This window comes from Equus asinus, chromosome 3, assembly GCF_041296235.1.
Source record: "Equus asinus isolate D_3611 breed Donkey chromosome 3, EquAss-T2T_v2, whole genome shotgun sequence".
NCBI classification, from domain to species: Eukaryota; Metazoa; Chordata; class Mammalia; order Perissodactyla; family Equidae; genus Equus; species Equus asinus.
This window is the reverse complement of record NC_091792.1, coordinates 15,611,677-15,624,982: the sequence shown is the minus strand read 5'-3', so window position 1 is coordinate 15,624,982 and position 13,306 is coordinate 15,611,677. Positions and strand designations below refer to the sequence as shown.

Below are 13,306 nucleotides of genomic sequence, written 5' to 3'. Positions count from 1 at the left end.
GGTGAGCGATCATTAGATAAGTGGAATGAGCCAACTGCTTTTTAGTTTGAATTTAACACTTTGAGGTGCAATACACTGAAGAAATCATACCATAGCTCTTGAAAAGTTCCGGCTGTTTGAGGGGCAGTTCAATTATTTCTCTAATTGCCTTCAGCTGACTATTTAAGCCTCCTATCATGTCATAAGTTACTTTGAATTTGTTGTCTTGCTCTTTTGAATTTGTACGAATCTTTGTAAAACTGACTCTTGTTGTTGAAGAAATAAAATAAAAAGTATCAGTGTTGCACTTTGCTCCCAAGCTGGCTGACTTCAGCAATCTCTCTTTATTGACAAGTTGTTCGTTTCCTTCTCTGGCAGACTCAAAACTGCATGTAAGGCCTGTGACTTCCTCTAATCCAAGCCCACCATCATCCCTAGGACTCTGGGTAACATCCAATAAAATGTCACCAGCTTTCTTTATCATTCTGTCATCTACTGGTTTGCAAGGAGTACTGCTTGATGTTGGGTCCTGGGGCTCTTCCAGATCTAGCTGGCTTAGTTGTACAGATATATCAAGGGTACTGGTTTCTGTGCTGGACCATTTAGAGGTCATTCCCTGAGTATCAGTGTCAGAGTCACTCTGAGGCTTTCTCAATATCGTGCCGTCTACCCCTTTCACTTGCAACACTTGCAACTTGCACGGTCGTCCATAGAATGTACAATACAGAAAGTTGCCTGGTAAAACAATCTTGCCATCTGGAAAACAATTTATTAAATATACATGTTAGCACAATTTTTCACCCTTTTAATGTTTAAACAGCTATTTATTTCATCTATTAACAAACTATCTGACTGAAAAAACTAAATCAAAGATGGGAGCATTTATAAAATAAGTGTTGTGAAAAATAGAGGACCTAATATTCCCATTGGTAGAAAACTATCTGGAGGTAGAAGGATAAGATGATTCTTTGAAATCCTCTACACTCAATGCATCTAGGATACTATCAACTATATAAACAAATAATCAGCCATTCTATGTTCAATAATGAACTAACCTGACAGCATACCTAAGTCAGCAAGCCATAATAACTTTCCTACCGGAAAGAGAAAGAGCTCAAGGGTTAAAAGTCTCAGCTCTACTACTGACTTTGTCCATAGACAAGTCATATATTCTCTCAACTGCCAATCAACTGGGGGAAAAAAATCTCTATCTCAAAAGGACATCAATTCATTGAGGAGAATATTCTCTACACTATTTTGAAGAAAACTATTATATATACAGGACCTCAAAGACACATTACTTTATTTGCTGCTACCCTGCTTCTCAAAATTTAAAAAACTATTTAAAATATATGTCTCACCTAGTTTTCTCAGAAGACAACCAGTCAATTGTTCTTCATTAATATCCACATTTTTGTCACTGTAAAAGGGAAATAAAAATCAGCACTAAGTACAACAGAAATTAAAATGTAATATAAAATGACATGTACACAGTTGTCATGTAGATCTAATCAAAAGAATAACTAGTTTACAACCTGGAAATGATTTACACAATTTTGGAATGATTTACACTTTTCAGATACTTCTTATAGCTGTGAAAATATGATTTGCAATTTGGTATCCTAGTGGCTAAATGAGTGTTCTTCAAAACATACGGTACTATCCATGAGTGGATCATGAAATCATTTCAGTCAATCTCATTCAGCATTTTTTTTAATAGAATACAAAATGTCAGAGTACATCACACAAAGAAAAGGTAAATATTGCTTTGTAAAACATTACTTTTTACACATACATGCACTCATGCCTATATAGGTACATACACGTGGCTGTATATGTGCACTTTATCTGTGGATGTATGTGTACAATGAGTCAGAATAAAAATACATTTTTTATTATGTGTCATAGTCAAAAATATTCGAGAAACACTGGCCTAAATTAATCATTCCCTTTCTCAACTTGCCTAGTTTGAAGAAAGGCTTTTATTAAAAGCTTACTTGACTCCTTTTGTATAATTTATAAATTATCTTTCAAGAAAATCAAATCCTTTATAGTACATTATCTGAAGAGGTAGAAATAAGAGAAAGGAGGGTAATGGTGCCATGAAAGTTTATTCTGAAGAAAGAGCATGCCTAAGAAAAATGAGAACTCCTTCTTCTGACTAATAACTGTGTCTTCCAGGAAGGTTGCTTGTTTGAGTACAGAAGTAGGCACACTAAAAATCATTGTAAAGAACTATGTTCCTGGAGAGTTCTCAGAACATGTGCATTTTCCCTACTTCTCCATGTGTAAACAAGCCTCCATCAGCAGAGGATGCCTACAGTGTGTGAGCTCTGTTGGTAATCAGTGGAGGGGGGATAGTTTAGCTCAGGAAGGGGTGTGTTAGCAAACCATCTGGTCAAAATCTAAGCCTTATTCTTCAGTCACTTTATCAGTAACAAAACCAATATAGTTGATCATCATTATTTATGGATTCCATATTTGCAAATTCACCTACTTGCTAAAATGTATTTGCAGTCCCAAAATCAACACTAGAAGAGCTTTCCCAGTCATTTGTGGATGTGAGTAGAGCAAGTAAAAAATCTGGGCCACCCAACGCTTTCCCAGCTGAGTTTAAAGAAGGCCTCTTGTTTCAATTCGTGTTCAGAGATGACAGAGGATGGAGACTGGAGATGGTAGGGGGCAGTGCAATGCAGAAGAAAAAGTTCCAGCTCTGGGGCCAGCTGGAGGGGATCTGAATCCTAACTCTGGCATCTGTTAGTCGGGTAGCCTCAGGCAAGTCACTTAACACTCTTAAACCGCCCCTTCTTTGTAAAATAAAGAAAATAGAACCTAGGGGAATGATGAGTTGTTTTAAGGATTTAAGACTACAATCTATGTAATATATATATATATATTTATATTTATATTATATATGTGTGTGTGTGTGTATATGTGAATATATATATATATATATGCGCCCCAAGGAGCAATGGTTCAGTATTTGCTAATTCAGTGTTTGTGGCAACTTTATAGAACATTAACTACCACAAGTAACAAGAATTGACTGGATGTTCTTTTAAAAGAGAGAGAGAGTTTTTAAATATATAGAATAAGGAGGAAATCTCATGAGTCAAATGTATGTGTCTCAAATGCTTAAATTTACTCCTGTTTACAGAACTCTGAAACCAGTTACACTTAAATTGTTTCTATTTATTAAACTCTGAAAAGAAGATACTTACAAATATGTACAAGAACAGTAAAAACCACTCAACCAGTTTTGTTTTTACAAAAAGAATGGGTGCAGATAAAATTCTTTCCACTAGAAGGAGCTCTAACCTTATTAATAAAATTTTTCAGATACAACTGAAGGATTTAAGCAGCAAATTAAAATTACTAAATTTTCTTAGTGGAAATTAAGTTTCTTGTCTAACTCTGCTGCCACATTTGAAACATAAGATTTTTTCAAAATGAAATTTTAAAAACCAAGATGCAATTAAAACATACACAGTCCCTCTACAGTAATAAGCAACCATTATGAGCTGAGACTGCTGCGCCCTCAAGAGGTGGGACTAGTTGCAGATCATCAAAAATCCAGTCAACGGATTACTGCTAGCTGCAGCACTGCTTTACAACAGTCTGGATTATTCCTATTTAATCTGAGTAGTACTACTAACTAATCCATAAAAGAAACAGGCAAGTTACTTCTCCTCACTGAGCCCATTTCCTCCTCTGTAAATAAAGGGGTGAAAATGGGTAACTTGCAGGATGTGTAGAGGATTAAATGAAAAAATAAAAAGGGAAAAAGTGTGTGTGCCAATACACAGCTGGTGCTCAACATATGCTGTGTTCTCTCTTCTTTTCTGCTTTTTATTTTATTGCTTGTTAAAATGCTATTAAATGCTCTGAAAACATTTTCCAGTTTTTAAATATGTAGAAACTCAAGCTTGGAATCTACAAAGGTAGCAAAAGAGAAAAAAACATTTTAAAATCAAGCTAACGACTGAAAAATGTTTTGTGATTCTCGCATAGAATGTAAATATACCCCCCAAATTGTTACCTAAGGTGTTATTAAAGTATCAAAAGATGCTTTTTTTAAATGAATTTTGATAAGACTTCTTCATGCAAACTGAGTCAAAAGCCTATTAGATACAGAGTATCCAAGATGATGGGCAGTATACTTTATCGATAAGGTGATTCGAACAATTAGTATTTGGTGAGGAACTATTTTAAAATCTGATAGAAATGGATGTTTTACTAGATTGAATAATCAGAGTTAAAATATACAACTAGGTACTCTGCTTGAGCAGTCTTAATTAAAACTTGTTTTTTGCCTACTCACAGTAATCTACCCCCTTCTTTACAACTGTAAAAAAGATAAGAAGCCCCAACTACACTGCAAACCAAGATGAAAAACATTGTTAAATATCCATCAGCAATAATTGCTCTCACCTAACACATCAGGGCATACTCTCATCATATGTCATTAGAGAGTCCCTAGTCCATTACTACATGGCACACATCTAGCTTGTTCTAACACAGGAGGCCACTAGCCACTCACCACATGGGGCTAGCAAGCAATTAAAATGTGATAGGCCAAACTGAGATGTGCTACAAGGGTAACATACACACTGAATTTTGCAGACACTTTGAAAAACAATGAAAAATATCTTATTAATAGTTTTCTATAGTTAATTACATGTTAAAAACAGATGTTACAAATACTGGTTAAACGAAATATTACAGGGGCCAGACCCATGGCATAGTGGTTAAGTTCAGTGCACTCTGCTTCAGCAGCCCGGGTTCATGGGTTCAGGTCCCAGGCACTGACCTATACCATTTGTCAGCCACTACTTGTCAGACCCATGAATAAAGTGGAGGAAGATTGGGCCGGCCCTGTGGCACAGTGGTTAAGTGTGCATGTTCCGCTTTGGTGGCCCGGGGTTCACTGGTTCAGATCCCGGGTGCGGACATGACACCACTTGACAAGCCATGCTGTGGTAGGCATCCCATATATAATGCAGAGGAAGATGGGCATGGATGTTAGCTCAAGGCCAGCCTTCCCCAGCAAAAAGAGGAGGATTGGCAGCAGATGTTAGCTCAGGGCTAATCTTCCTCAAATAAAAAAAAAAGATTGGCAACAGATGTCAGTTCAGTGCTAATCTTACTCAGCAAAAAAATATACATATATTTACTATTAGAATTAATTCCACCTGGGGCTGGCCCAGTGGTGCAGTGGTTAAGTTCACACGTTCCGCTTCAGTGGCCCGGGGTCTGCTGGTTCAAATCCCGGATGCAGACATGGCACTGTTTGGCAAGCCATGCTGTGGCAGGAATCCCACATATAGAGGAAGATGGGCATGGATGTTAGCTCAGGGCCAGTCTTCCTCAGCAAAAAGAGAATTGGCGGCAGATGTTAGCTCAGGGCTAATCATCATCTTCAAAAAAAACAAATTAATTCCACCTGTTTCTCTTTACTTGCTTAATATAGCTACTAGAAAACGCAAAATTAAATACGTGGTTCACATTTGTCATTCTCGTTATATTTCTACTGGGCATCATTGCACCAGACAGTCACCAAAGAAAAGTGCCAAACCTGAGTGCCACGTCCATTTCCTCAGCCTGTAGCACAGCACCCAAAAGAGGCTGGACCTGGATGGTATCACCAATCCTCACACCTATGTTCTTCTGTGCCATTTCACTCAGGCCAACCTTGCCTCCAGGAAATCCTGACACAGGCCAGGCTGTATAGACCTGCCCAGAACACAGGAAATAAAAATATGAAAAAATAAATATTCAAGTATATCATTAATTTATAAGGCAGAAAGCTAAGCACAGCCAAGTACGTGGATCTGCAAAACACAATCCTTACCCCAAAGGAGTTACAATCTGACACAAGTCACAAAAACCTTTTTTTATAAATATTACACTTTTTGTGAAGATTAGGAATGATCCCACAGCAAAAATGGTGGAAGATTTGAAAAGTGGATTTAGGAAAAGACACAAAGGCATTAACAGATGATAAGAAAAAAATGAGAAAAAATACTGACGGCAAGCTAACTGTAAGGTAATCCAGCCTGGAGCATAAACTACATCCAGGAAATAGTGAAGGAATGGGCAGAAGAGCTTGGTGGGAACCTAAATCTCATCAGATTTAAATGTTAAGGGAGAGGAGCAAGGATTTCTAGCTCAAATTAGTGGGCTGAGCTCATACATTGACAGTGTCCCCTTCCACAAAACACAGTAAAGGATTTTTAAAAGTCTAAGCCCAGAATAATGAAAAGAATGGGAAGCACACCATCAGCAGACAGAGATTTCAAAACATTTCCAGAAGACCCAAGTGGATGAGAGAACATTGAGTGATGAAGCAGCAGCAGAAGACCTGGCAGAGGCAGCCAGGGGCCAGCAGCAAGGAAGAAAGCCAAGGTGCCAACAGTGTTCCAGGAGAGGTCCTGGGCTTGGAGTCTCAGATATGATGAATGGCAGCAAGGACAAACACAGCTGAAAACAAGTAGGGTAATTAAACACTAGTACACAAAAGAGATGACCTTCAAACCCCCAAATAACGTTTCTGTGGAGAAATATAACTAACAGACTAGGAGAAATAGGGCTGATAGTAAGTGTGTCACTGCCTCCTGAGGAAAGGCCTCTCTCTACATCATGATATTTAGGTGCTGCTACGCCCAGCATAGTCGCAGACATCAAAGTAGGGAAAAGTTTATATAGATGTGAGGGTCTTTTAAAATATAGTTTTTAATTTATTCCGGCTTGAACTAAAAATTAAAATCAAAAACATCTCAATTCTTTCTAAACTAAGGAAATGAAAAGGACTCTTACCTCTTGCTTTCCATCCAAACTGGTAAGCAACACTGGTCGACCTATACATATATTTGCAGACTTCATAGTGTTGAGTCCAAGTTGAACGAGGGAATTCTGGAATGTTTTAGGAACTTTGTCATCTATCATGAAGGAAAAGACAATTAGTTTTGTAATATTTTGTAAGTGAAGTTAAAGCATGCTTTCTTTTGGAGTAAATAAAAATCCTCCATCCACACAGCCACATGAATACAATTACCATACCCGGGAAACCACTGTTCCAACCCTCCTTATTTTAATAAGCAGAATTAAAACCAAACCTTTTGAGGGTCCACTGATAATATGAGTGCTAACTAAAAAAGAATATTTTATGGGTCGTTACTAGTTTTCATTCTTTAAAAAAAATCTCTAATTGCATTAAGAACTGAACATACTTGCAATAGGGCTTTTCATACTTGCATACTGAGCTTCTCCTATTACAGATTCTAAGTTGAGTCAGCTACTAGTATTCAAAGGCTTGAATTAGGGAACTGGCACTCATCTGGCTCAAAAGGATTAAACTTTGCTTCCACCTCTGGCCCACATGATAGCAATCAGATATTTTTCTTTTCTGTTCCCAAGAATACAAGGATAAGACAGTAACACAGGTCTTTTCCAGCGACTGAAACGAACATTAGTGCTTTCAACTCTTGGCCAAAGAAGGGGCCCAGAATTCAGCCCAATTGGCAACATCTCTGAAAATGATGTGCTAACATCTCTACCCTTTCCCACCCACCCACTCAAGCTCTACATTTGGTTAGATATCCCTCCTCTGATTCTCCCAGCACTCTATGCTGCCAGATACTAGCATTTATCATCCTAATATTCATTTGCTGTACAGTCTGACTTTCTCCTAAACCGTATGCTGCTTTGGGGCAGGAATTTGGTCATATTTATCTTTGTATCTTCAATGTCTTGTAGTTCATCAAATAAGGCAGTTGTATAATAAATATCAGTGAAATGAATGAATGTAGTAGATAAGTACACAATATTTTTCTTTTCAGAAAAAATCCATCAAACACTTAGGAAATTTTAACCTGCCACAAACTTTGTTACAAAATTTATTATAAAAAATCTTATTAGATACATATACCATAATCATAGAGCTCTAATATTTTTTCCTAAATGTCAGAAAAACAGATCTTTCGTAATTAAAAAGGAATTAAATCAATGAAAGCAAAACCAAGAGGTATGTCTGATTTACATTATTCTCTATCACTACAAGGTAATTTCCCAACACATTTATTCTCCTGTCAGCGGATGAACAAATCTAGAAAAACAAAACACCTCACAGAGCCAAGACTAACAGTACTGTGTAAAAAAATGAAATAAGCTGATTTCATAATATGAGAGGCTCAAAAGAAATTCAACTTTCCCACGAACATTAGGTCTATCACCAATGGAGATCACGTTCAAATTCCCATCCACTGGCCTTGTTTCCCAATATCTTGTATTCTGCATTCTCTGTTCACAGCATCCACAACTGCTCAAGCTGTCTTCCACACAATTCCCTTCACTAGTCCTCATTCCTCCAATACTTGAAAAATATATTGTGACATCCACGTTCCCCATTAACTAAATTTACATTTGTTGAGTACCTTATGTGCCAGATTAACTAATGAGATAGTAACAGTAATTTCAAACTACCCACCCTTCATTTGTTCATTCAGCAAATATTTAGTATGTGCCTACCATACGGCAGATACTATGCTAAGCAATGGGGATACAAGGTGAAAAGAGCAGACACAGTTCTTGGCCTCATGGAGCTTACAATCTAATAGGATGAGAGAGTTATTAAACAATCACTGAGTAACCATAGAATTATAAAATAAGATCAATGCAATGAAAGAATGACTAAGGGTGCTGGGAGAGCCTATAATGTGGGATCTGATCTAATTTGGAAGTATCAGAGAATGCTTCTCCAAGAAAGTAATGTTTAAATTCAGATCTGAAGGAAAATTAGGAATTAACTAAATGAAGAGAAAAAAAGAATTCTCAGCAAAAAGAACAGCACACAGAGAGGTCCTGGACAGCAGGGAGCATCGTGCATCTGAGGGAAAGAGCACAGGCAGAGTGGTGGGAGAAAAGGAGGGATCGTATAAAGAAGTTCAAGAGCAGCGAGGGCAGCAGGCTGTATCAAGCTGCTGGTTTTCATTCTGACAGCAACTGGAGGCAAGTGAGGGGAGAAAAGCAAGGTCATGACAAGATCTTCATTTTAAACAACTGTCCTGGTTGCAGAGCAGAAAAGGAACTGGAAGGGAGCAACTAGTGTAGTAGTCCAGGTGAGGGATGATGGTGTCTGAGATGAAGGTGGAAGCAGTGGGAACGGAATGAAGAAGAGGAATGTGGGAAATATTTAGGTGATAGGCTTGGTGGTGGACTGAATATGTGAGATGTGAGAGAGAGACGTGTCGTGGATGACTCCTGGGTTTCTGAATTTTGCAATGGGAAAAACTGAACAGGGCTAGAGCTTGTTTTGTTGGAGGAAATACGAGTGCATGAGGCCAGTCTTGATGCACCTTTGAAAAAGCCAAGAGAAGAGGTATAGTATAGTGCTATTCAAAGCGCAGTTCACAAACTATTTGTTACTGCTTTGTGACAGGATAAGCACAGAAAATGAGAAGCATTTAGAAGCTTCTATTGCACTTTGATAATTTTATATCTGTTGAATCTAATAAAAATTTATATTTTTTAACTTATTTTTCTAGTAATTTATTTTTATTGTATTATACAACAGTGCTGACCTGCGACATATCGTAAATTTAAAAACCTTCCCTAAAGAATTTGAGCAGCATTGGTCTAGCAGACAGCTGGATCAAGACTCAGAAATAGTATAAATTACAAGTATAAATCTGAAAATAATGAGGATATAGATGGAAAACTCTGGGCATTGGAGGAACTTGGGCAAAGAAAGAAGACTTACAGAGAAAAAAAGAGGACTTTAAGACTAAGAATTGAGGAACTTCAACATCTGACCGTCAAGTGGAAGAGGAGGAGCCTGCAAAGAAAACTGACAAAGTACCAACAAAGGATGGAGAAAAACTAGGAAAGTTTAATAACACAAAAGTCAAGAAGTAAAGTGTTCAAGGAGGAAATGGTGGACAATGCCAAAAGCTGTTGGAGGTCAAGTAGGGTAAGCAACGAAAAACTGTCCATTGGTTTTATCAACATGGAGATGATCTGTGACCACGGCAGGGACAGTTTCCACCAAATGATGGGATGGATGTCAAATACGAACAGCCTAAGGAGTACGTGAAAGATGAGGAGGCACAGCCGGCTCCATTTCAGAAATGTGGAAATGAAGAGTGGAGAGAGAGAGAGGGCGGTGGTAAGAAGAAAATGTGGAGCTTTTGTTCTGATTTAAGATGGATGATAAATCAGCAGGTATAAATGTCAATGGGAAGGATGTGGTTGAAAAAGAGATTTGATCATGCAGGACATAAGCTGTCCTCTGATTCCCAAGGAATACTGAAACACTACGTTAACTCTAAGAGTGTCTTGAGGATTTGCATTAAACGTAAAAATCTTGACACCAGTTTAACCTGATCCATTTTTCAAAGCTATCACACATAGGTTGAACACATAGAAGCTTTACCGACCAAATGACTTTTCAGATAAATCCGTTCTCCCAACTCGAGGGTACCGTGATTTAGCATAATGGCTTTAGAGTCAAACACATCTGGACTCAAATATCGCCTCTGCCACTTAGTACCTGTGTAACCTAGAACAAACCACGTTTTCTTCCTCTGTAAAATGGGCATCATAACACAGTACCCATCTCCCAGGGCTCCTGTGAAGATTGAATGAGATATGCACGACATACCCAACCTACTGCTAAGACCAGGGTGCAATTAATAGCTGCTATTAAATACTAGAACCTGTGTAGTAACAGCAAGAAAAGGCACCTTCATTTTTAAACGCACAATAATGTCTCTTAGGAAGGATGTATCCACATCTTTCCTGAACTGGGTACTTAATTTTTTTAGTGTATGTATCCTAGGCTCGCTAGAGATGAGCAATTTTGTAGTTAAATACGTCGTTAATCTTAAATGAGGCAAAGTCGTTTCAGTGCAACTTAGAAATCCAAACCAATTTACAAAAGAGACAGCTTGACTCGGCCACGGATAAGCCATCGCAGGCGCGGCTTGGGGGCCTGCGGACGGCTGGGCCGTTCACGGCCGGGCCTCGCGCAGCTCTCGAAAGCCCCTGCAGCCACGGGCGGCGTCGCCAGGCCTTCGCCCTCGCGGGCTGCGCCCCCTCGGCCTCGAGTCTCCCTCTCAGAACTCTTTACCCTTTTCTAAGAAGTTGGTCACCGCCAGAGTCCCGGCCACCGCCGCGATGCCTGGCCCAGCAGGAGAAGCCGAGGCCCCCGCAGCACAGGGAGCAGCGGAGGGCGAGAGCGAACCACTCTCTCCGCTTCGGTTGAGCCGCTTTCTGCTCTTCTTGGAAGACATGATCAGAACGCTGCCTGAGAGAAGCAGCGGCAAAGCCGGCTCAACGTGCGCGCTTTACTGTGAGGAAGAACTTCCGGAGCAGAAGTCAGCGAGGCTCCGCCCGGAGCCGTAATCCCGCGAGTGGAGCGCAGTGGAAGAGGGCGAGCCCCGCGTCTTCAGACCCCGCTGTCTTTGAAGAGGTTGAAGAGGCTCTGACTTCTGCAAAGGAAGACGGATTAAGCGGACACTACCGTCATTTGGATTGTAAACTCTTGAAAGATAAGACTTTTTCGTGTCTCCGCCTGCCTTCCCCATCGCTAAACAAACGTCTGTTCAATTAAATTAGGAGGGAAAAAGTGGTGGGAGTTTCCACCCGCTTTCCTGGAGCCGAGAAAATTCCTGAAAGGAGCTGGGAGACAGGGCTTCGCTTTCTCCTCGCTATGGCGCTGCCAAGTGGTAACCCTAACCCAACTCTGAGCCGGGTGGGGTGGCGCTCATCTAAAATTTACGGTAGGGACCTCCGCTCGGGAGCACAAACAAAGCGTGATTTGGGGCCGAGCAAGTGGGGCGTCGAGGGACGGCGCCGTGATGCCGCCGCTGCCGAGCGGGGTCTGCTGGCGCACGGTGCTGGCCAGGGCCCACCGCGCCAGGCTCTCTTCAGGGTCCCGCGGGGCGTCAGGCGACGCGGGTTGTGCGCAAGACCACCCGGCCGTAGTGGGCGAGCTGCGGGGAGAGCTGGACAGATTCGGCGGCGTCTCGGTGCGGCTGGGCGCGCTGGACCGCCTGGACGCCGCCGCCTTCCAGAGGGGCTTGCAGGGCAAGTGTGCCTGGGCCGAGGGGCTGCGCGGCACCCGAGCCTTTCTAATGAAGGGATCCGGCCCCACCCCCGTTCAAGTCCCTAGCCCGGAGGGAAGGGGAGAGGGCGCAATGACCCGCCCGGCTCTCTCCCTTTTGTTCCTGTGCCCTTTGCTGGGAGGTCTCTGAGGCGGTGTGGTGAAATGGCGATGATCCCACACTTTGGGATCAGCCGCCCTAGTTTCTGGTCCACTTTCTAGTGTGTGACCTTCGGCAAGTTCTGTCAACCACCAGTTCCTCATCCATCAACTGGGTGATGGGAGCACAGGGGATGGCTCAGAGTTAAGTGGGCTAATGCACGTGAAAAGTGCTCAGCACGCTATCTGCCGCCTGTTGAACGCTCAGTCGCTGCTCGTTAATATCACTACGTTATGGTTTACCATCAGCTACCGAGCCGTGGTTCAGCCGGGCACTTTGCCCAAGACAAAACTAGCTCAGATTCTAGTAGAGGTGGTAGACAACGAGTGGACCCGAGAGGTTCTGAGTGGTCACGTTTGTGCACAAATTGGGTCAGGAGCCGTCGCGTCAGGAACTGGAGTTTGCTTCTCCTTACAGAGCAACAAGTCCTCTCTGATTGACCGGGGAGGGTGGCGGGTGGTTTCAGTTTCGATAGGAAAACTCTGTCTTTGAACCTGGAGTCCAGTGTTAAGAAAGGAAGCTTGGATGGAGGAGCCTTCACTTTGAGAGAAGCCCATGATTTGGTTGGAACAGCCTGTTTTTTAAATCCCGCCTGAGGGTCCTTATAATCGAACTGAAGGCATATCCTGGACGTTCAGCCATGGGAAGATTCTCTCATACTAACAGGAAACTTCAAATAATCTTTATCCTATTGAACAATATGGCAAGTGAGCATCTATGTAAATACGATCGACTAGCTGTCTTTATTCTTTAGTCATTGTCATTCCCAAGCCGCTTACCTCTTCACCTCATTTTCTCTCCTGCTTGTGAATAACTGCTGACTCTAACAGTATCACCAGTAGGAGAATCAGATCAATGTTCATCCTCTAGTATGTGTACATTTCTGTAGGTAGATACAGGTATTTATTGTGCACACTCTGCCCAAACAGGTGATTAAAGCCCTACCTTAGTCAGCAAGGCAAAGCAGAAAGGAGGTTGGGTTTGGAGTCACACATCCAGGGTCCAAGTCCTAGGTTCTGCCACATGCTTAGCCAGGCATTAGGCAAATATTTGAAGATAGAAAATAT

At 41.2% G+C, this 13,306-nt stretch overlaps 2 protein-coding genes across 6 annotated transcripts in view; one reads left to right on the top strand and one right to left on the bottom strand.

Moving 5' to 3' along the window:
- The window catches only part of AFG2A (AFG2 AAA ATPase homolog A), a 307,360-nt gene extending 296,011 nt beyond the window's left edge, over positions 1-11,349 (bottom strand). For 2 of the 3 annotated variants that reach the window (XM_070504718.1, XM_070504719.1), the window contains exons 1-5: positions 11,105-11,337; positions 6,796-6,917; positions 5,555-5,712; positions 1,341-1,399; positions 91-735 (exon numbers count right to left, since the gene is read on the bottom strand). In XM_070504718.1, the coding sequence (XP_070360819.1) occupies positions 91-735; positions 1,341-1,399; positions 5,555-5,712; positions 6,796-6,917; positions 11,105-11,267 (1,147 nt within the window). In that variant the 5' untranslated portion in view covers positions 11,268-11,337. Of the gene's footprint in view, positions 1-90; positions 736-1,340; positions 1,400-5,554; positions 5,713-6,795; positions 6,918-11,104 lie in introns of all 3 variants that reach the window. The other variant, XM_014845518.3, reaches the window with a different exon arrangement.
- A 28-nt stretch (positions 11,350-11,377) lies between these two features.
- NUDT6 (nudix hydrolase 6) overlaps positions 11,378-13,306 on the top strand; it is a 30,300-nt gene continuing 28,371 nt past the window's right edge. The window contains exon 1 of one of the 3 annotated variants that reach the window (XM_070504720.1): positions 11,378-11,756. In XM_070504720.1, the coding sequence (XP_070360821.1) occupies positions 11,687-11,756 (70 nt within the window). In that variant the 5' untranslated portion in view covers positions 11,378-11,686. Of the gene's footprint in view, positions 12,947-13,306 lie in introns of all 3 variants that reach the window. The other 2 variants (XM_070504721.1, XM_014845514.3) reach the window with 2 other exon arrangements.